The sequence below is a fragment of the Leucoraja erinacea genome, chromosome 1 (genome assembly GCF_028641065.1).
Source record: "Leucoraja erinacea ecotype New England chromosome 1, Leri_hhj_1, whole genome shotgun sequence".
Taxonomy (NCBI): Eukaryota; Metazoa; Chordata; class Chondrichthyes; order Rajiformes; family Rajidae; genus Leucoraja; species Leucoraja erinaceus.
The window spans coordinates 52,911,336-52,935,412 of NC_073377.1; the positions used below are offsets into that span (position 1 = coordinate 52,911,336).

Genomic DNA, 24,077 nt, shown 5'->3' on the forward strand with positions numbered 1-24,077 from the left:
CAATAGGGAACAAGATGCTTATTTCCGAGTATGAAAATGGCCATAACGTTTTAAATACTTGAGATATGAAAGTGAATTAGGTGTCAAATTAAACTTTTTTATGCTTTATCTGATGGGATAAATTGCAGACTTGATTTTTAAAATCTCAAAATTTTGTAACATTGCTACAAACCGACATTTTAAAGACTTTTAGACAGGTACGTGGATAGGAAAGGTTTAGAGGGATATGGGCCAAACACAGACAAATACAATAGGCCCATCTAGATGAGCCATCTTCATCAGCATGGATCATTTGGACCGAAGGGCCTCATTTTCAAACTGTGCGACAAGACCGTCGTTAATTTAAACACTTGGATTACATTCAGTGCCACATGGCAAGTAGAGGGGAAGGAAAATTGGTTGTTGCAGGCAGAGTTGAAGAAATCAAGAGTGTTTTATTGTCATACTAGACCAAGGGGGACCCGTTGGGTCCCGTCCCCTCAACGCACAGTTGCGGGGGGGGGGGGCCTTTAGCGTCTCACACACACACTCTAACCACCCCCATGCGGGTGTTCAGAAACAAAAAAGATGATTGCATTGCTAGAGTTGTACTCCAAGCAGTGTACACAATGTTGGGTTACAAGCTACCCAAGAGAAATACAACGTGCTGTTCCTGCACTATGCATGTGGTCTTACTTTTAGTTGAGATACAGCGCGGAAACAGGCCCTTAGGCCCACCGGGTCTGCGCCAATCAGCGATCCCCGCACATTAACACCCACTTGGAACAATTTTTATATTTACCAAACCAATTAACTTACAAACCTGTACGTATTTGGCGGGTGGGAAGAAACCAAAGATCTTGGGGAAAACCCACGCAGGTCACAGGGGGAAGGTACAAACTCCGTATAGACAGCACCCATAGTCAGGATCGAACCCGGGTCTCTGTCACTGCATTCGTTGCAAGGCAGCAACTCTACCACTGCGCCACCGTGACATAACAGTGAAGTCCAGGATAGAAAAATCAGTATGGCAAGTTGGTTAGGTACTGGGGGATCCAACAAGCCTTGGTGGACTGAACAGAATTGTTCCGTGAAAACTGTTTTGTAACCTATACTTGGCATTATTGATGTAAAGGAAAACATGCAAACTTGTATCTCACCGCGAAGGTCTGCTGGAGTCCCTGGATAGAAGTGAGGGAAGACTAATAGGGACAGGTGGTGTCCTACGGTTGCAGGGAAAAGTACCCGGGGAGGTGGGAAAATGAGCAAACCAAGGAGCTGGAGACACAGCATGCTCTGCAGAAAGCAGTAGGGATGGGACAATGCGACTGGTGTTACCCACTTTAATTCCTATCCCATTCCTGTACTGACCTTGCCATTTGGGCCACCTCCATTCCGAGAGTGAGCCACATGAAAATCTCCCAAAACCCAATCAACGTAAACAGTGGCTGAGCAACCATTTCTTAAATTTAAATTTTCAAATAAGTGATTTCAGCTAGATGAGCACAGATGTCAAAAAAATCACATTTTAATTATATATATTCAAGGACGTACAAAAAGAAATTGCAAGTATTACCATTCATAAAATTACAATTAATTTAGAAACACTTGCAGAGTGCAATACAATATGGTTCTTGTGTTAAAAAAAAAACCTGAAAAACCTCAAGGTGCAACTTAGTGGACCCATCACAGTTTTCCCTCAGAATATTTGCATCTGTACATGTCCTTCCACCAAATATGATTTCATATTTGAAAATATTTCATTGTTTTTACTTTAGAAAATAATAGTTTAAAAAAAGCAACATTCAACCCTCTTTAGATACATTATCAATTTCCTGTTTACTCTTCCACCAGTTCATGCATCATTTCATTCATCCATTGTGAATATCCAGCTTGTGATGATGCCTCCCATTAAACAGCAACTGGAGTTAGATGGTTCCAAGTTGAAAATGAACTATGCATTTAGGTGTTATTTAAACATCTACATTCATTATTATATTTTGTAAGTAGTTAAATTCACTCCAGTGTCATTTATAAAAAAATCTTTGACAACTTCTTGCATTATGTTCTTTAAAGTGTTACACAAACTTGGCTGAGGAATGTACATTTTCCAGTGTAGAAATTGACCTGACTGCCGAAAGTAACTCTTAACCCAAGATGAAAAGAATACGGAGATGCGATTTGACATAGTATCAAAGCGGCAAAGAAAATGGTAGAATTTGACTAAATTAAAGGATCTAACCACGTGGAAATAGGCAATCATTCCTTGATGTACAATATTTCACTCGATACAAGCAACAAAAAACAGATTTTTTTTTAAAAAGACACTGTTGGCAAGATTAAGACTAGAAATAAGTAAAAGTTTCAGTTTCCCTTTAACATCCCAAACACCATTTTTTGCCCATCACAAAAATATTAAAAACTAAGGGAGGTGCAAGGTTCGGGCTGGGGAGAAGAATATAAAGCAAGTTTAAAAACATGCTATGTACCCCTTAAAGGCATAATGTTAATTCAAGTAAGACAGTTGCACGAAGGTGAACAGGCAGTTAAGGCACCATGTTTCTAATAAGTACTTCTCAAAAGGAGACTCTCAAGTTATTTTAATCAAAGGCCACGAGGTCAAACAATATTTTCAGCAAAATGCTGCACGAGGTTTTTGAGCCTTTCCTAAAAGTGCACACTTCTGTGAATTTTGTACATTGATTTATATCCCAAACAGCAAATCATTGAACTGAAAATGATTGACTTAATTACCTTATTGTTTTCAATTTTTATTTGATCTGGTCCCCCAAATTGCTTGCAGCTTTCTAGTTTTAAAATCTCAGCTTTTGCAAATCTTTTCTTTTAGGTCCGAGGTGGATAATTAGAAGTTGGCCTGGAAATGCCACCCATCCTTTTAGTAATAAAAGGACACTGCAGTAACATCAGTTACATTGTGGCCGTGCAAAGGAAACTGATGCAAAATTAAAGCCCCCCCATCCAACTGCATCCCTCCTGCCAAACCACCTGGACCAAAATATTAATCTGCCACTGGTATAGCTTCCAGTTCATTATCCACAAAATTAATTTGCATCATTTTACACAAACATAATCAAGCAGGAGGAAAGGAAGCACACAAATGAGTTTCACATAGCAAAGCAGCTAGTTAGAGGCACATCACATTCTAAAGAGGTTTGATTTAATTTACAAAATTTGCAGCTACATGGTAGCATGCATTAAAACGAATCAACTTCAGAGACACCAATCACAAAAATAGATGCCTATTACCCACTCTTTCTTTAAAAAGTATGCCTTCGACTACACTGTCAAATGTTTTTAATTTCTGCCAGGTACAACGTATTTAAATTCCAGTTAATTATTTTTACTGCTCTTCAATTTGTTCGTTGTGTTCTTTGGCAATCTTTGACCTCGTGTGTATGCATAGAACCAGAAGTTCAGAAATAACAGCATGAAACTAACTCCATATAGACATATTACATAGAGGAAGACTGGATACTGGTATGGGCAGTTTTTCATGAGGAAGAACTGTCCAATATGAACTGTGATCATCGCAAACTGGATCTGAAAGCAAAAGAAAAAATGTCAGTTTGTCTTAATTTTTGGTAAACCATTAAAAAAAAATCTATTTAAATAAAATTGCAGATTTAAGAATGGCTCCAAGTAGCATTTAAGTCGACAGTTTATAGAAGGTCCACTTCTCAAAAATAGAACTTAGCCATATTATGAGACCCAAAGGTAGACAGAAATGCTGGTGAAACTCAGCAGGTGAGGCAGCATCTATGGAGCGAAGGAAATAAGCGATGTTTTGGGTCGAGACCTTCCTTCAGACTGATGTCTTCAGAAAGACTGATGAGACCCAAAGATCAGATTTGATCAGAGAATTTCTGCGCAGGTATACGTTTAGACTGGTCATTTGGAGGACAAGAAATATCACCATTCCCCGTTACACAGAGGTCTGAAAAATGATCAATAAGCAGCCAAGGAATTTCAATTCAGATAGTCTCCTACTCATCAATTTCTGCCATAGAACAGGAACAGACCTCAGCAAATGCTAACTTCAACAAACCCAAAGAATGGCCTTCAGGAACATTTGGTATCTGTAGGGCAGGGGGTGGGGGGGTAAGGAAAGTCAAGAAGCTTCTGTGTAAGAAAGATGTTTAAATATATCCTGCGATATACTCTGCTGAAACCAAATAGGCAATCTTGAGATCATTATTTAGTGCCTGCAAATTGTTTAGAGTGCCACACAGCCAAGTCAGAGGAATAATGAACAAAAACATCTCCTTTGGCCCAACTTGTCCAAGTTGCTTAACCAAGCAAGACCCACTTGCCTGCACCAAGCAAATTACCACTCCAAACCTTTAACCATGCAGTTATCCTAAGGTATTTTAAACGTTGTAATCATACCTGCCTCAATTAATTCCTCTGGCAGCTCATTCCATGAACACACCACCTTCTGCAAAAACATTGCCGGTCTGCTCCCTTTTAAATCTTTCCCCTGTCATCTTAAACCCTTGCCCTCCTGGTTTTGATTTCCATATTCTAGGTGAAATAAAGAGTCTGGTTGTTGACCTTTCTTCCCCCCCACCCCCCACTCGTGATTTTATACATCATAGTCACCCCTCAGCTCGTGTGCTATGGAACAAAGACCCTGCATATATATATCCTCTCCGTGTAGCTCAAACCCACCAAATCTATTATCCTCACATTTTTTCTTCAATCCCTCTGGTTTAATGGCATCTTTCCGCTGGCAAGGTGACCAGAACTGTACACAGTACTGTAAATGTGGACTTACCATGATTTAAGGTACAACATGACATCCCAAATCCCGCACTCAACTTGACTGATAATGGCAATGTGCAACACAGTTTCACCACCCTGTCAACCCATGCCACCAGCTTCAGGGAACTGTATACCTGCACCCTTGGGTCTCTATTTTACCACACCCCCTGCATTTTTTTGCACAAATCCTTCCTTGGTGTGCCCCATCAAAATGAACACCTTGTGTTCATTAAAATCAAAATGTATTTGCCATTCCACAGCCTATTGGACCAGTTGATCAAGATCCCGTTGCAATTGTAGATAACATCAACTGCCCACTATACCACCATTTACTGTCTTCTACAAACCTATTAACCATGCCACCTATATTTACATGCAAATCATTAATGCACGCAACAAGCAAATGTGGACCCAGCCATAACCCCTGCAGTACACCATTTGTTGCAGGCTCCAGCCCAAGAAACAAGCCTCTACCACCACCTTCAGGCCAGCTTGCCCTGGATCCCATGTGATCCAATCTTCCAGACCAGCCTAACATTTGGTATAAAGGATTTGATAAAGTCCATACAACAATTTCTACCACATTGCCCTCAATATTCTTGGTCATCTCTTCAAAAGCAAGGCAATTTCTCCATGCACAAAACCATGATTCCCATTCCTGATCAGTCCTTGGCTTACCAGGTGCATATGTCCCAAAATCGCACCCAGCAACTTGCCATTATTGATGCAAGGCTCAACGACAAGTAGTTCCCAGGTTTCCATAAATAGAAACACAATATTAGCCACCCTCCCATTTTCTGACACCTCATTCATGATTATTGATGATCTTCACCAGTGGCCTGACAATTTCTAGGATACATTTTGATCGAATACCAGGAATTTATCTACCTCAAATGTGTTTTAAGACCTCCAGCACCTCCAAGAGTCAAACGGGGTGGAACCAGGTCTTTTGGCCCTACTTCCCTACACTGACCAATGTGCCCCATCTACATTGGCCCCACCTGCCTGCAGTTGGTAGCAATGTTACAAAATTTTGAGATTTAAAAAATCAAGTCTGCAATTTATCCCATCAGATAAAGCATAACAACAAGTTTAATTTGACACCGAATTCACTTTCATATCTCAAGTATTAAAAAGGTTATGGCCATTTTCATACTCGGAAATTAGCATCTTGTTCCCTATTGATTTTCAATGGACATTACAAAAAAGCTGTGATCTTGGATAGTCAAAAGCCCGTAACTTTCTTAAGAATTAAGAGAACTGAATGAAATTTTCACCTATCATAGATTGAAGCATTCTGAAAAAATATAAAACAATCTTACTTGGATGACATGAAATTAAAGCATATAATGAGCTAATTACCTAATTGTAGCTAATTACAAAATTGACCGATGTGACAGAAATGGTAATAAACAACCAGACTGCCTTGAAAATTCAAAAATGTGATATTCTCAAGATCAGAACTTTAATATTATTGTATAATATGCTGTAAGTCAGTTATGGATAGGTAAATAAATTACAATTTCTAGCAAAAGACCAAGTCTTTATGGAGAAGATCAGCTGCTAGCTGGTACATTGGCATATCATAATCAGTAGCATCATCATACTCCTCAGACTGCAACCAATAAGCAACTCTGTACACGTTGTTTTTCCTCAATTTTTCAATTTTAGAAAAAAAGGTAGAGATTATAAAGTTAAACGCTAAAACAAATAGTAAATACTAAAAAAGAAAATCATGTTTAATCAAAATTCAATTACTAGATAGAAACATCTATCCATTTCTTAAATAGCCTAAGTGTCCAAAGATTATTCACAAATAATTCACAATATAACACGATTTTTATATTTAATTTACATTAATTTATAGGCCAAATGGAAGGAATTTAGTGTTCAATTGCTGTAAATAAATGCCCATTTAAATCGGCTTTCTAGTGGGTTCCTGTGAACGCGCTGGTTTAGAACGTTCACATCGTGCTGGATTAGTGCCCTCAAATGCCGAGAAAAATACTGCGGGATATAAAAAGCCCAAAATGAACTACTCGCTATAGAAAACTTTATAAACAGGGTTATATACACGCCCCATTTAATGTAAAAATAAGGTACATACCTTTAATTGTTTGCTTTATAAAACCCTGGGGCTACGAGAGGTTGCGAAGTAAGAGAGTGATTTTAAAATTATTATAACTATTATTCGAGGCCTATAAAACTAATAATACCTTTTGCGACCGGGTCTTGCAGCGATTTTTCGTTAATGATTTACTAGGCTGAACATCTGCGATTAGAACAGCCTAGTAAAAATCGCGTTTTAAACCCGCCCCCTCCAAACAGCGCCAAAATCGCGGACATGGCTTTGGGCAGATTCCCAATGACGATTCAGGTAGGTTTTGTAACATACCTACAGTTGGCCCATATCTAACCCATTCTATCAATGTACCTGTCTAAATGTTTTAAAAATTGCATTTCTTGAACATTTGTATAATGTGGACTCTTCACACCATCACTCGTATCTTTGAGCATCCAGGCATCCACCTCTTTCGCCATAGTAAACAAGAAATATTTAACACATCACTAATCTCCTGAGCTGCCACATAGAGAAGACAGTTCTCTTTCTCATTACTCGTTTGTATTAATGTTTATTGGATTATTTTTAACCTTATCTACCCGAGCTATCCAATGTCCCTCTTTCACCATTCTGATGTCTCTCCCAAGTGTATCCTTCAAGGTATTCAATTACTTGAACTTAGTTGCCTATACTCTTATGCTGTCTATGCACTTAAACTCCTGCTCTGACATGCTCCAACCTGTGGTAAAGCACTTTGTTGATCATGGTGTTAAATAATGACACTACCATGGATTATTCAATGATAAATAACTTAAAAGGATAGGCAAAAACTTGTTATACATCATTGTGGCCACAGCTTGTAAATTGTTAGTACATTTTAATCCCATTAATTCAATTATTTTTAGGTCAAAACTTTGTAAGAAAGATTGAATATTCTATGCAGACTTAAGCATTTTCAATTTTGATTTGTGTTCCCGTTTCCACCAGAACAATGCTTTTAATTGAGGAATTATAGAAAAGACCAAATAGTGTACAATGGGCAATTAAACTATCAGAGTGTTGCTGCTTTCACACTTCAGTTTGCCAAAGGAAATTACGAGTATAACAGCTGACAGCAAGAAATACAGGATAGGTTAAAACCGACACCATTTTCAGACATATATTACTCTCTAATATTGGTTTTACACCACTAGTCCCTTAAATATGACCATTTCTAAATCCTCTGAGAAAGTTTGGATTGTCAATAAATGCAGCTTTTCCAATGTCAGTCAACGACAAAATTTAAAAACCTACCAACTGAACTGCAGTCATGTACTTTTTCCACCATAAATACTTCTGGTAATGTTGTCCCAATGCAGATAAACCATAATATGAATACATGAAAACATGTACTATGCAGTTCACAAGAGCATGAAATGTTCCGAGACCACCTGTATGGGCAAGGAGAATGAAAAGGCAGATTTAGAACTAAATTGGATTGGCATTGTAAGGATACACTCATGAAAAGGTACATGCTAGTATCCGAGTACATGCTGGTATTTGAATATGATTAGCAGTACAAAATCTCAAAAAACACCAAACCTAATATCATCTTTAGCTTAAAAAAGTCATACAAAACATTATGATCAATTTGTTCATTAAAAAGTGTTAGAAACATAGAAAATAGGTGCAGGAGGAGGCCATTCGGCCCTTCAAGCCAGCACTGCCATTCATTGTGATCATGGCTGATCGTCCCCAATCAATAACCCGTGCCTGCACCCTCCCCATATCCCTCGGTTCCACTAGCCCCTAGAGCTCTATCTAACTCTCTCTTAAATCCATCCAGTGACTTGGCCTCCACTGCCCTCTGTGGCAGGGAATTCCACAAATTCACAACTCTGGGTGAAAACCTTTCTCACCTCAGTCTTAAATGGCTTCCCCTTTATTCTAAGACTGTGGCCCCTGGTTCTGGACTCGCCCAACATTGAGAACATTTTTCCTGCATCTATCTTGTCCAGTCCTTTTACAATTCTATACGTTTCCGTAAGATTCCCCCTCATGCTTCTAAACTCCAGCGAATACAAGCCTGGTCTTTTCAATCTTTCCTCATATGACAGTCCCGCCATCCCAGGGATCAATCTCATGAACCTACGCTGCACTGCCTCAATCACAAGGATGTCCTTCCTCAAATTAGGAGACCAAAACTGGACACAATACTCCAGATGTAGTCTCACCAGAGCCCTATACAACTGCAGAAGAGCCTCTATACTCCTATAGTGAAATCCTCTTGTTATGAAGGCCAACATTCCATTAGCTTTCTTCACTGCCTGGTGTGTATAGCTAGATTAATGTATAGATTATTTGCTCGCAGCAGTATGGCTTAGTTTGCTACCTTTATTCGCCCATCTACATTTGTTGATTATAGGTCCTGCAGTAATTTAATTCTTAAGCTTCATTGAACTAACTTTGAATTTAGCAACCACAGAAAGAGTCTTGCGCCACCCAATGGTATCATGCATAATAAAACTTTGCTGGAATCTACCTCCAAAGATGGCAAATCTTGCCATTAACTTCAAAAGATTAATGTTCCTAAGATGAACTCTTGGAAAAATTTACAATTACAATCTTAAAAAAAGATTATTTGTAACAATTAATTTTCTGAGGATAGACAAAATGTTGGAGTAACTCAGCAGGACAGGTAGCATCTCTGGGAGAGAAGAACGGGTGATTTTGTGGGTCGAGACCCATTCTTCAGACAGTCGGGAGAGGGGACTAGAGATATGAAAGGGTAAGGTGTGAAAATGACAGATCAAAGCACATGTTGATCATGGAAATGTAGAATGGCTCTCGACAATATATAGGAGTCCACACTGGAACAGCAGATACAGTAGATGAGGTTGGAGGAAGTGCAAGTGAACCTCTGTTTCACCTGAAAAGACTGTTGGGGGATATAGTAGATGAAGTTGGAGGAGGTGAAAGTGAACGATACAGTAGTTGAGGTTGGAACCTTAGACCAAGCACAGGCTCAGCGATTGTTTCGCTGAATACCTCTGCTCAGTCACCTTAAACCAGGGGTAGGCAACCTATGGCCCCCGGGCCGAATGCGGCCCATAACCCAAAATCATCCAGCCCGCAGGCGTATTTTTTTCCAGTAATTATCCGGCCCATAGACGCCCATCATCTCCCGTACCTCCCGGGCCCAAGGCGCGGTGACGGCAGCGCCAAGCTCTGGCTTTACCGCATCCTGTACAAAGCTGCGGAATGCCCTTCTGTGTCTGGGCTTCACTGTCGGGATTGGGGTTGTCAATAGGCCATGGACAAGCGAGTGCGAGTATTTGAGCCACCGCCTTCAGGACAGAGCCAAGGCAATGGTCCGTAGGTATGCCATGTTCGTGAGCACCCGTAACTAGGGTCCAATGCTCCTGGCAGCATCCTCGAAGGAGTGGGATCTCTGTGAACACGCGATTTGATGCCTGCCATCCAGGGCGGGATCCATGTGTACACGTGATAGATGTGGCCCAACATCCGCTCAGACTTGCGTCCTGGCCCCTATGCAGAACCAGGTTGCCGACCCCTGCCCTAAACCTACCTGATCTCCCAGTTGCTATACACTTTAACTCCCCCTCTCATTCCCACACTGACCTTTCTGTCCTCGGCCTCCTCCATTGTCAAATTGGAGGAACAGCATCTCATATTTCAGTTGGGCAGCTTACTTCCAGCGGTATTAACATTGACTTCTCTAACTTCAAGTAACCATATAACAATTACAGCACGGAAACAGGCCATCTCGGCCCTACAAGTCCATGCCGAACAACTTTTTTTCCCCCTTAGTCCCACCTGCCTACACTCATACCATAACCCTCCATTCCCTTCTCATCCATATGCCTATCCAATTTATTTTTAAATGATACCAACGAACCTGCCTCCACCACTTCCACTGGAAGCTCATTCCACACCACTACCACTCTCTGCGTAAAGAAGTTCCTCCTCATATTACCCCTAAACTTCTGTCCCTTAATTCTGAAGTCATGTCCTCTTGTTTGAATCTTCCCTATTCTCAAAGGGAAAAGCTTGTCCACATCTTTTGTCTATCCCTCTCATCATTTTAAAGACCTCTATCAAGTCCCCCCTTAACCTTCTGCACTCCAGAGAATAAAGACCTAACTTATTCAACCTATCTCTGTAACTTAGTTGTTGAAACCCAGGCAACATTCTAGTAAATCTCCTCTGTACTCCCTCTATTTTGTTGACATCCTTCCTATAATTGGGCGACCAAAATTGTACACCATACTCCAGATTTGGTCTCACCAATGCCTTGTACAATTTTAACATTACATCCCAGCTTCTATACTCAATGCTCTGATTAATAAAGGCTAGCATACCAAAAGCTTTCTTTACCACCCTATCTATATGAGATTCCACCTTCAAGGAACTATGCACGGTTTTCCCAGATCCCTCTGTTCAACTGTATTCTTCAATTCCCTACCATTTACCATGTACGTCCTATTTTGATTTGTCCTGCCAAGGTGTAGCACCTCACATTTATCAGCATTAAACTCCATCTGCCATCTTTCAGCCCATTTTCCCAAATGGCCTAAATCACTCTGTAGACTTTGGAAATCCTCTTCATTATCCACAACACCCCCTATCTTGGTATCATCTGCATACTTACTAATCCAATTTACCACACCTTCATCCAGATCATTGATGTACATGACAAACAACAAAGGACCCAACACAGATCCCTGAGGCACCCCACTAGTCACCTGCCTCCAACCCGATAAACAGCCATCCACCATTACCCTCTGGCTTCTCCCATTCAGCCACTGTTGAATCCATCTTGCTATTCCTGCATTTATACACAACAGTTGAACCTTCTTAACCAACCTTCCATGAGGAACCTTGTCAAAGGCCTTACTAAAGTCCATATAGACAACATCCACTGCTTTACCCTAGTCAATTTCCCTAGTAACCTCTTCAAAAAATTCAAGAAGATTAGTCAAACATGACCTTCCAGGCACAAATCCATGTTGACTGTTCCTAATCAGACCGTTTATCCAGATGCTTATATATATTATCTCCAAGTATCTTTTCCATTAATTTGCCCACCACTGAAGTCAAACTAACAGGTCTATAATTGCTAGGTTTACTCTTAGAACCCTTTTTAAACAATGGAACAACATGCGCAGTACGCCAATCCTCGGGGACTATTCCCGTTTCTAATGACATTTGAAATATTTATGTCATAGCCCCGGCTATTTCTACACTAACTTCCCTCAATGTCCTAGGGAATATCCTGTCAGGACCTGGAGACGTATCCACTTTTATATTTTTCAAAAGTGTCAGTACTTCTTTTACTTTGAACCTCATAGTATCCATAGCTACTCTACTAGTTTCCCTTACCTCACATAATTCAATATCCTTCTCCTTGGTGAATACCGAAGAAAAAAAATTGTTCAATATCTCCCCCATCTCTTTTGGCTCTGCAGATAGCTGTCCACTCTGTCTCTCCAATGGACCAATTTTATCCCTAGTTATCCTTTTGCTATTAATATAGCTGTAGAAACCCTTTGGATTTACTTTCACCTTACTTGCCAAAGCAACCTCGTATCTTCTTTTAGCTTTTCTAATTTCTTTCTTAAGATTCTTTTTACATTCCTTATACTCCTCAAGCACCTCATTTACTTCATGCTGCCTATAATTAAGTAAGTAACCCTTGCTTTTTTTCTCTCCGTCCCTCCCCCTTCTCCAACCAGTCATAATGTCTGACTACATTTTCTGTTTGCTTTGTTAATTTCTCCAAGCTAACAATGATCTATTTTACATTTTTCTTGATCTCGATTCCTTTGTCCTATTTTCACACCTTACACTTCTTTATCTACGCATCTCCCTCTCCCAACATCAGTCTGAAGGGTCTTGACCCGAAATGTCACCCATTCCTTCTCTCCTGATATGCTGCCTGTCCTGCTGAGTTACTCCAGCATTTTGCATCTATCTTCAGTTTATCTGTATCTTGACATATAATCACCATCGCTGGTTGTCGCATACGTTAGGAAACCTGCATCTGCAGTTCCTTCCTCACAAATAGTGATTCACTTAACATCTCATTTTAAAAACAATGATAGCTGATTGGTGAATTAAGCAACGCACTCAAATAATGAGAGTTCATTGTCAATTTTACCTGGAGCAAATTTAACCCCAAACCACCAAGTGAAGGGCATGATCGTATGGTGGTAGACGTGAAGAAATGTCACTTGACCATTCTTCTTTCGAAGCACAAAGAAAACCTGTACGGGGAAATCATGCGAAATGTATTCACCACTTAACACTGTTTTTTTGCAATTTAAAAGGTATTTTATGAATAACAGGAATTCAGAGTAAAAATAAGAAACCTCATTACTTTTAATGCACATAAAATGTCAAGGAGTTTGGGTAGGTTCTAATTAGGCAGCAAGGTGCAGTAATCCAAGAACTTTTCAATCACTATTAACAGTTTCCACCATATGAGGCATGAGCAGAGCTGTCAGAGATGTGGCACATAAACAAGTATTTTACCCTACAACATCAATGCAAACCATCAACCACCTATTTACACAAACCTTACAATTATATTTTCCCTACATTACCATTCACTCTTCCACACTTGCTTGCACATTGGGAGAATGTCAGTGGCCTATTAACCTACTACCCCACGCATCTTTGAAATGTAAGAAGAAACAAGAGACCAAAGAAAACCCACACTATTAGAGGGAGAATGTGCTTACTCACAAAGTTAGCACCCAAGGTCAGGACTGAATATCGTGGCACAGCTAAGCAGTGGCACCACAAGCAACACTACTCAGCTATGGTTGCTGCCAAGCACAATATTCAACAAGATGGTTGGTAGCTTTAAAAGAGGACACATTCTTGATACAGTTAATAATTCAGAACCATTACCGTAAAACCTTAACCTAACTTTATGGAACACGATGCCAAACCTTAACTTGGTTCAATGTAATAATATCTAAGACTAATAGTTAAAGGTTCATGTAGCAAATGTCAGATGCAAAAAAAAACCAAAACACTTCTGATACTTACAGTGTCCAATAATTCAATAAACTTGGAGAGGTAAAAAAGCCAACAAGTCCAGGCCATCTAAAATATGGTAGCACATTAAACATTTAGTAAGAAATAAAATGTATTATTGCAGCAGTTTAATTTGTCTATCTTCATCATCTATACATTAAAACATAGGCATAGAAGGATCGTATATGGAATTACAGATTGGTAGAATGGTATTTTATGCTTGATAATGCTAGTGTGCTGGACTAGGACTTGTTCATCTAACATGATTAAATACTGTGGAAACTTACATCCCCATATATGCAATAATTTAAATTTAGAAATTCATTACAATTGGCTTTACACATTTGTAATTTGCCATTCATTGCCCCCCACTCTCCCTTGAAAGAGAGCATGCATGAAAGATGAAGGCATTTTGCATAATACATAAATATGGGAATAAATTACACTGTCAGTGCCAAGCAGATGGTACTCATTAATGGCAATTCAATTTACCACTTGGTCTGTAGTCTTCTGCCCTGATGATTTAACATCTTCTGTCAACATATTTATTCTCAGATGCCCTCTAAACCTCAGTCCTTTAGTTTAGACATCTTTGATACAGTAAATAAGATGTTTTTTTTTATCAAAGCAGTGTCCCTCATGAATTAGCATTTCTCTATTATTCAGACCCTCTGCAGCCCTCTCTGTTCCAAGGAAAATAAACCCATCCTATCCAGTCTCTCCCAACTATTCTGTACAAAAACACCTCTTATTTGGTTATCCACAAACAGAACAGTTCCTATATTAAATCAAAATCATTGAAGTACACAAACAGCAAGGGTCCCAGCACTAATCCTTATGGTACATCACAGGTCACACTTGCATTGCTCAGACTATACAATTACTGGTTCCAATAATACTAGTTTACTTTTCTGGCATGATTCATTGCAAATCCACATTCTTTGCTACTTGCTCCACTCCCATTGATCCCATGCATTACATTAACCTGATCTACAACATGCTGTTCATATTACCTTCAGATTAAAAAAAGGACAGTTGAATATTGACATACCCTGAGGGCCTGCGGTGACCTAGAATAATCCACAATGTCACAACGAAATGAGTATCCTGTGGCCCAGCCAGACATAAGAAACTGTTGGTCAGGAAAGCAATACAATGTTAATCATTGGACATTAAAAAGAAAAGAGTGAACATTATTTTTTATGTCTCAACTTAGTTTCCTAACAAAAATCTCTGTAAAGTAATGCTTTTAACTCCCGCATATCAAAATAGACTTGGGTTTATCTATCTATACATAACTAAAATTAGATCTCATGCTCTTCCGGTGCGCAGGGTTTTTCTATTTGCGCAAAAACAGTTTGCGATAGCGCCACGATTTTTTCCGGCAGGTTACTCGCCGTTCTCCTGTGCTGCGAGTGCAACAAGTTTCGTTCTGATCGGTGGTATATTGTAAAAGTTATCAAGGTTTAAAATTCTTTAAAAAACGCGCATGTGCAGATTCCTTCAGTCAGCACCACGCAGATTGGTCTCTTCTGTCAGTCAATGCCATTGCCAGGATGGCGATGCCCCTTCCTGCTCTGCCTCACTCAAACTCCTCACAGTAACATGTCTATAGTCTCCCCCACCACCGCGGGGGGTGTTCAGTGGAGGCCCTGGTCCTGTCTCTCTCTCTCTGCGGTCCCATCCCCCCCGATCAGTCTACTCTGCTGCCGCGGTGACTCACCATCAGCCTTCTCCGAGATCTACTCCACCAGCTCATCTAAACACTGACCCCATCCCACCTTCCCTCACCCCCCCGTTGGCAGCAGCGAGCAGGCAGGCAGGTGGGCAGGGACGGGGCGAGCGGCAGCTGAGCCGGAGTGGGCAGAGGGAGGGAGGGAGAGTCGGGTTACAGAGTGGCTGAGCAGTTTGCGCAGAGTTTGAGCAACTCACACATACGATGCAAACTGGTCCAATCGTCAAGTCAACGGGATCTAAACCACAGCTAACAATGAATGACCTGTGGAGGAAGGAACTACAGATGCTGCTTTTTAAGGATGGAGGGGCGACTGAGGGTAGGGGAAAGGAGAGGTGAGGGGAAAGATCCCAGGGAGGTGAGAAGGAAGAGGGGTGATTGAGGAAGAGGAAGGGGTAGGGAGGGAGGGGGAAAGTGGAAGAGGTGAGGAGGAGTGTGAAAAGGGAGAGGGTGAGGTAGGGAGCGGAGAATAGAGGGAGGCAGGCAGTGGGAGAGGCCAGGAGGAATAGTGGCGGGGATAGGGGAGGTGAGGGAGGGGGGGGGGGGGGGGGGGGGGGGGGGGGGAAATAGAGGGATAGGTTGGGGTAGGGAGGGGAGAGGAGTTATGGAGGGAGGAAGTGACAGGGCAGAGGAAAGGGAGGGAGAGGAGGTGAGGGAGGGATTGGGGAGGAGAGGAGAGGGGAAAGAAGAGGGAGGCTGAAGAAGAGGGAGGGAGTGCTCGGGGATGAGGGGAAATGAGCCTTGCCTGCATAGTTGGGGGGCTAAGCGCGCAAGTGGTGCAATATTGTGTGGGGGGGAAGACGGGTTACATATGGGGAACAGGTGAGTGGCGGAACATTGCGTTGGGGAACGGGTTGCGTTGGGGGAACCAGGCCTCCCGTGTGACAGTGACCCAACGGGTCCCACTTAGTCTAGCATTCTCTAAAACCAACAAGTTTACCCACACCAGGTAGAAAATTAAATAATGATCTAGAGCCAAAATTCCTTTAAATGAAATATGAGATGCTGACATTCTAGAAAGCAAAGGCACCACATGTATCACTGCTAAAATATCCAGAAATGCTGCTCCGTAACATCTTTAGGGAAGGCGCGTGATGTTTTTGCACGTGCAAGCCATTACTAGAGTGGCTATTTGAATTTTTTAACAAAGGTGTTGATACTGAAACAGACTGTTTCTTTCTGTAGTCATTCTCTTTTCTTATTAGATGAAAACATTTTGCAACTTGCTGACCCCCTCCCCCATCCCTCCCAGATGCTCTTATTTGTTCTCCCCCCCCCCCCCAATTCAACTCAAATTCTAGATTGTATACAGAGTACATTTGCATTTCCACCAAATATGAAAATGTGTATATTTCTGTAGAGAATGTCTATATAGCATGCCCTTTCAAACATTATCAGTTCCATAGTATTTTTGTTTTAATATTGTTTCATCCCAAACCAAATGAATACAAGCCACCAAAACTATACCTTTATACTTAATGGAAATGCAAATATGTAATCACAGAATCCAGAATTGTAGTTGATGTGAAAGAAAAAAAAAGGGGGGAACTTCCTGGGAACAAAGGACAGCAAGTTGCAGATGATTTTCAAGTAATGTGAAAGTGGAGTACAGGCCATCTCAGGGAGCTTGTTCTTGTGCATGGGAGTCCATATATTGAACATTCATAACCCAGGAATGGATTATACTTTAACATTCATACAGCAATTAAATGCCAATTTCAAATAACTTTGGACCAACATTTATTGTTAACAAAAACAAGTAGTAAAATTTGTCACAAAATACTCACTTCATAGCACATGTACAGGGAAAAGATCACCATCGAAAAATTGTACACAATCATTACTTGGTTCAAGTTCAAAGGCTTCCTGTTCTCCATTAATTTTGGTCCAAATGTTGTGACAAAGTAGATATAAGCACCAAGGATGATTGTTTGTGGCAGGGGTGACGACATTAGTGGCCAGTCTCCAACCCTGGGATCTACAAAATGAAAAATAAATACTTGATTTCTAAAGACCGTCTGCTCAATACAGATTTTTTTTTGGGGGGGGGTGAGAAATATTGCTCTAAACATTGACTTCTTAAAGTTTAGAGAAATTAACACAAAAATGTCCATCTCCATTGACGGGATTCCATTAAATTATTGAAACAAGGAGTTGTCTGACGATACCTGGATCACTTGATATTGATCTCATGAATAACACCAAGGTTAGCAAATTGACGAATTACAACTACCAACACCTTGTAAATAATGTTTCAAGAATTCTTACACAATCAAGAAATTGTGTCACCTGGCTCTTTTTAATTTCACTCTACACCAATGTCACAATAGTACAAGACTATCAGAACAGACCCAATCTTACACAAATAACTGGTGGCAAATTCTTAATTTCAAAAGATGAAGAATAGATCTTTTAAAGATTTAAAAGAATTTCACAAACATTGACACAATGTATACAAATATAGCAACAATGCCACAGCTCTATTTCACAATTCTCACCTGCATCTTTGAGCCATTCGTCGTATAAAAGCACTGCTCTCGATGTCAGTTCTTGCAAAGACATGATCTGTTATGTTCAAGATTCCTCTTCAGTTCTAGAAATAACATACAAAAGTTAGTTCATAATGCCCCTTTTGAGCAAGGTTGAAACGAGAAAGGTGGAATTAAACATTGATTTCAAGAGCCCCATGAAGTATAGCAATAATCCAGCATGCCCAGGATTTACAGTGCTACAGTAGCAGATTTTCCAAACTATTGGAGGCTATTCACATTAACACCCCAACACTTGGAATTTGGCCTTGAGGACCCAGCATGAAAACAGGCCTTTCTGCCCACCGAGTAAACACAGACCAGCGATCACCTCATGCACTACTGTAGATGCTGGTTTAAACTGAAGACATAGACAAAATGCTGGTGTAACTCAGCGGGACAGGCAGCATCTCTGGAGAGAAGGAATGGGTGACTGTTTTGGGTCGAGACCCTTCAGTCTGAAACGTCAGCCATTCCTTCTCTCCAGAGATGCTGCCTGTCCCACTGAGTTACTCCAGCATTTTGTGTCTACCCCATGCACTAGTTATACTTACACACAGGACAATTTACAGAAGCCAATTAACCTACAAACCTGTATGTCTTGTATGTGGGAGGAAGCCCAGAGCAAACCCACACAGTCGCAAGGAGAAAGTACAAACAGCACCTGTAGGTAGGATCAAACCCAGGTCCATGGTGCTGCAAGGCAGTATCTCTACCACTGTTCCATCCCACCTTGAATTCATTTTCAAATAATTTTTTTATTGAAATAAAATATTCTGGCGAGCCAACTTTCAAAAGGAGTGCAGGAACTAGGTCTATGGTCGTTTGGAGATGGAACCATGAGGATTTACTTTGACAGAATACTGGAGTAACTCAGAGGGACAGACCTCTGCAGAGAAGGAATGAGTGACTTTTCGGGTCGAGATCCTTCTTCAGACTGAAGTGTCTCACCCGAAACGTCACCCATTTCTTCTCTCCAGAGATGCTGCCTGACCTGCTGAGTTACTCCAGCATTTTGTGTCTATCTTTTCTCTGAGATCTTCAGCTTCCTCCACCACTCCAAAGATGTACAGGTTTGTATGCTAATTGGTTTGGTATAAATTTAAATTGTCCCTAGTGTGTATAGGATAATGCAAGTGCACAGGGGAAATCGCTGCTCGGTGCAGACTCAGGGCTGAAGGGCCTGTTTCTGTGCTGTATCTCTAAACTAAAAGCTGGTAAATTACACATATGTAGATAGACTTCATACATGTTAAACTCACAGCAAACCCAAGTTACTTTTAGAATGTAGCAATTAGTTGTCAAGGATACAATTACTCAACCTCCAATAGGAATGCCATGGTCAATTTAATATCCTTCAGAGAAAGGCTTACAAAGATAAACAGAATTAATTTAACAGGACAATGCCAGAGAGAGTTCATTGCTTGAAGCAATAGTTTTTCTATTGCAGCTGATGATTAAGAACACATTACATAAAGGGAGAATGTATATTGAAAATTTCCTCGAGTTGAGAATCAACTGGAAATGCTCAACACAAGAAAAGGAATAGGGATTGGAGAATCAATTTGAATTCTGCAATTTGCCAAGGTTGAATTTGAACTCAATTCCCCGTGCCATTGGCATTATATTTCTGTGTCTCCTTCCAGAAAATGACTGATTGGATAAGAGACACCAAATGCAGCTCTGCATTGAATACCATAACACCATCCAAGCCTATCACCAAACTCACAGGACTTGGTGTCAGCATTCATCTCTGCAACTGGATTCTCGGCTTCCTGACCAACAGATTCTAATCAGTGAGGATGGAGATCAAATCATCCTCCACAATAATCCTCAACACAGAGGCACCGCAAGGATGCTTTCTCAGTCCCCTTCTTTACTCCTTGTACACACACGACTGTGCAGCCATGTACAAATCTAATTCAATTTTCAAAACACGTATACAACACCATTGTGAGCCGGATATCAAATAATCAGACAGAGTACAGGACGGAGATAGAGAAACTTGTGTCCAGGTTTTGAGACAACTTTTCCCTCAATGTCAGCAAGATAAAGGAGATAGTGATCAACTTCAGGAAGCAAAGTGGTACGCAAACCCCAGTTTGCATTGACGGTGCTGAAGTAGAGATGGTTGAAAACGTCAAATTACTACGAGTGAATATCACCAACAACTTCTCCTGGACCACTCGTATTGAAGCAACAACCAAGAAAGCACACCAACGCCTCTAATTCCTTAGAAGGCTTAGGAAATTTGGCATGTCCCCTACAACTTTCACTAGCTTCTAGATGCACCATAGAAAGCATTTTATCAGGAAACATAGAAAATAGGTGCAGGAGTAGGCCATTCTGCCCTTCGAGCCTGCACCGCCATTCAATATGATCATGGCTGATCATCCAACTCAGTATCCCATCCCTGCCTTCTCTCCATACCCCCTGATCCATTTAGCCACAAGGGCCACATCTAACTCCCTCTTAAATATAGCCAATGAACTGGCCTCAACTACCTTCTGTGGCAGAGAATTCCAGAGATTCACCACTCTGTGTGAAAAATGTTTTTTTCTCATCTCGGTCCTAAAAGATTTCCCCCTTATCCTTAAACTGTGACCCCTCGTTCTGGACTTCCCCAACATCGGGAACAATCTTCCTGCATCTAGCCTGTCCAACCCCTTAAGAATTTAGTAAGTTTCTATAAGATCCCCCCTCAATCTTCTGAATTCTAGCGTGCACAAGCCGAGTCTATCCAGTCTTTCTTCATATGAAAGTCCTGACATCCCAGGAATCAGTCTGGTGAACCTTCTCTGCACTCCCCCTATGGCAAGAATGTCTTTCCTCAGATTTGGAGACCAAAACTGTACGCAATACTCCAGGTGTGGTCTCACCAAGGCCCTGTACAACTGCAGTAGAACCTCAGGTACACAAAAAAGCTGGAGAAACTCAGCGGGTGCAGCAGCATATATGGAGCGAAGGAAATAGTCACCGTTTCGGGCCGAAACCCTTCTTCAGACTGATCGGGGGCAGGGGTGGGCGAATTCATTCATTCATTCACCATTCAGAAATGCAGTAGAACCTCCCTGCTCTTATACTCAAATCCTTTTGCTATGAATGCTAACATACCATTTGCTTTCTTCACTGCCTGCTGCACCTGCATTTCTACTTTCAATGACTGGTGTACCATGACACCCAGGTCTCATTGCATCTCCTTTTCCTAATCGGCCACCATTCAGAAACATCAAAGCTTTGTTTGGGAACAGCTCCATCCAAGATCACAAGAAATGCACTGAATTGTGTACGCAGCCCAGACCATCACGCAAACTAATCTCCCTTTTATTGAATAAGTAAGTAAGTTTATTGGCCAAGTATTCACATACAAGGAATTTGCCTCTGTGCTCCGCCCACAAGTAACATGACATACAGTGACAGTTACGGATGACTCAGAAAACACTAAACATTAATAATAAAACCCCATTGATCAAGCATGTGAACCAACAAAATACCAGATCAAAGGGAGGCTACAGATTTTTGGCTGTTGAGTAGAGCAACTACTCGTGAATAAAAACTTATTTTATGTTTGGCTGTGGCAGCTTTGACAGTCCGGAGTCGCCTTCCAGAGGGAAGTGATTCAAAGAGTTTGTGGCCAGGGTGAGAGGGGTCAGAGATGATCTTGCCGGCTCGCTTCCTGGCCCTTGCAGTGTACAGTTCATCAATGGAGGGAAGGTTGCAGCCAATAACCTTCTCTGCAGATTGGACGATTCGCTGCAGTCTCCAGGTGTCGTGCTTGGTGGCCGAGCCAAACCAGACCTTGATGGAGAAGGTGAGAACAGACTCTACGATGGCCATGTAGAATTGGACCATCATTGCCTGTGGCAGATTGTGCTTCCTCAGCTGCCGTAGGATGTACATCTTCTGTTGTGCCTTTTTGACTGTGAAGTCGACTCAGAAAGTTTGGAGTGTAGGAGCTCTGGCACAATGATGTTGAATGCAGAGCTAAAATCAACAAACAGGATCCTCACATAGGTCCCCTGGCGGTCTAGGTGCTAGAGGATGAAATGCAGGCCTAGGTTGACTGCACCATCCACAGATCTATTGGCCCGATATGCAAACTGCTTAGGACCCAGCAAGGGGATCGTGATATTTTTCAGCTTGGCCAGCACAAGCCTTTCAAGGGTCTTCATGACTACAGCGGTCAGTGCGACAGGCCTGTAGTCATTAAGACAAGTAATCCTTGCCTTTTTGGGTACAGGGACAATAGTGGAGACTTTGAAGCAGGCAGGGACAGTACATGTTTTGAGGGGCTGGTTGAAAATGTCTGTATAGACCGGTGCCAGCTGTTTGGCACAGAGCTTAAGAGTAGAGGGGGAAACATTGTCAGGTCCTGGAGATTTCCGACTTTGTCTTCTGAAAAGCCTCACGCTTTCATACATTTATACCTCATGCTGCCTCGGCAAGACCAGCAGCATAATTAAGGATGAGTCACACCCTGGTCATTCCCTCTTCTCCCCTCTCCCATCAGGCAAAAGGTATAGAAGTGTGAAAACACACACCACCAGATTCAGGGAGTTTCTTCGCAGCTGTTATCAGGCAACCGAATCATCCTACCACAACCAGAGAGCAGTGCTGAACTGCTACCTCTTTGGTGACACTCAGATTATCCTTGATCAGATTTTGCTGACTTTACCTTGCACGAAATGTTATTCCTTTATAATGTTTCTATACACTGTAAATGGATGGATTGTAATAGACTGCATGGTAACAATTTCGTTCAAATTTGTTTTTGAATGACAAATACAGAAATTCAATTCAATTATATATTGTCTGTCTGTTAGCACGCAACAAAAGCTTTTCACTGTACCTCGGAACATGTGACAATAAACTAACCTGAACCGATTCATCTGTTGTCAGAACCAAGAAATGTGGAGCGATCAAATCAGCGTAGTGTATGCTTTAAGCAGCATTTGTGGCATAATTTGATATGTTTAATATGAATATATATTACTCAGAAACCACCAAACAGATTAGTGCGGTGGGAATCACCCTGATTTCTTTTGAAAAGTCTTATAATGGATACAATAGTCTCTTCAAAAAGCTTTAATGGATCCATTTAAATACAAATTCCTTAACCTTAACAAATACAAGCCAACATGGCACATTTACTAAGGTTACTTAAAACAAGTCTTTCCACATACGGTACTTGAATCTTAAAATAGTTCAGGTTGAAATCCTTCACATTCCACATACAATCTATCCCCACAATAAGCAATTGTTCTACATGAGCAAACTATAAACACCATAACTATGAGCTAAATGTACTGCGAGGGGAAAAAGCTACAATTCCTCCGACATAAGTTCCATTTAACCTGAAGAGGGGCATTTTGTTGCAAATGGACAATTGATACTTAAAAATAAGCTTTCCAAAATGTATTCATTCTCAGCTCAAAACCATCAAATATAATCCCCCACCGGGTGGCGCCAACAGCCTGTCTCATCCATTCCTTCTTTGTTGTTTATGGTATGTGTTAAATGTATGTTTTTGTGTTCTTTAATATGTTTTAGTGATCTTTAGCTGGTTTTCTGTGGTGGGGGGGTGAAGCTTTAAAATCACTTACCTCAATGGAGATGCGATTTTTTTTCCCGTATCGTATCTCCGTCCGCACTGCGGCCTAACATTGAGGAGTTGGCGCCCTCTGCTGCAAGGCCAACTTCGGGATTTCCAACCGCAGGAGCCTGCTGACTTTAACATTGTGGAGCTCACAGTCTCATGTTAGAGACCGGCTTCGACCGCGGGGAATATAGAGGAAGAAGCTTGAACTTCCATCACAGTGAGGAATTTGGGGAATCCACTGTGGTGGATGTTTATATAACTCTTACGTAGTTGCGTGTCTTGTTGCTTTTTTTAGTATGGCTAAATTTTTAGTAATTAGAATATCACTTTACCTTAATTGGTACACAC

At 41.1% G+C, this 24,077-nt stretch overlaps 1 protein-coding gene across 1 annotated transcript in view; it reads right to left on the reverse strand.

Annotated features, from left to right (window-relative positions):
• Positions 1-1,491: 1,491 nt before the first annotated feature.
• Positions 1,492-24,077, reverse strand: part of elovl7a (ELOVL fatty acid elongase 7a) — a 34,115-nt gene continuing 11,529 nt past the window's right edge. Inside the window, exons 2-8 of the mRNA XM_055634814.1 lie at positions 18,101-18,195; positions 17,390-17,580; positions 14,919-14,999; positions 13,880-13,936; positions 12,984-13,089; positions 8,117-8,253; positions 1,492-3,540 (exon numbers count right to left, since the gene is read on the reverse strand). Coding sequence (XP_055490789.1) covers positions 3,331-3,540; positions 8,117-8,253; positions 12,984-13,089; positions 13,880-13,936; positions 14,919-14,999; positions 17,390-17,580; positions 18,101-18,164 — 846 coding nt within the window. The 5' untranslated portion in view covers positions 18,165-18,195 and the 3' untranslated portion in view covers positions 1,492-3,330. The remainder of the gene's footprint in view (positions 3,541-8,116; positions 8,254-12,983; positions 13,090-13,879; positions 13,937-14,918; positions 15,000-17,389; positions 17,581-18,100; positions 18,196-24,077) is intronic.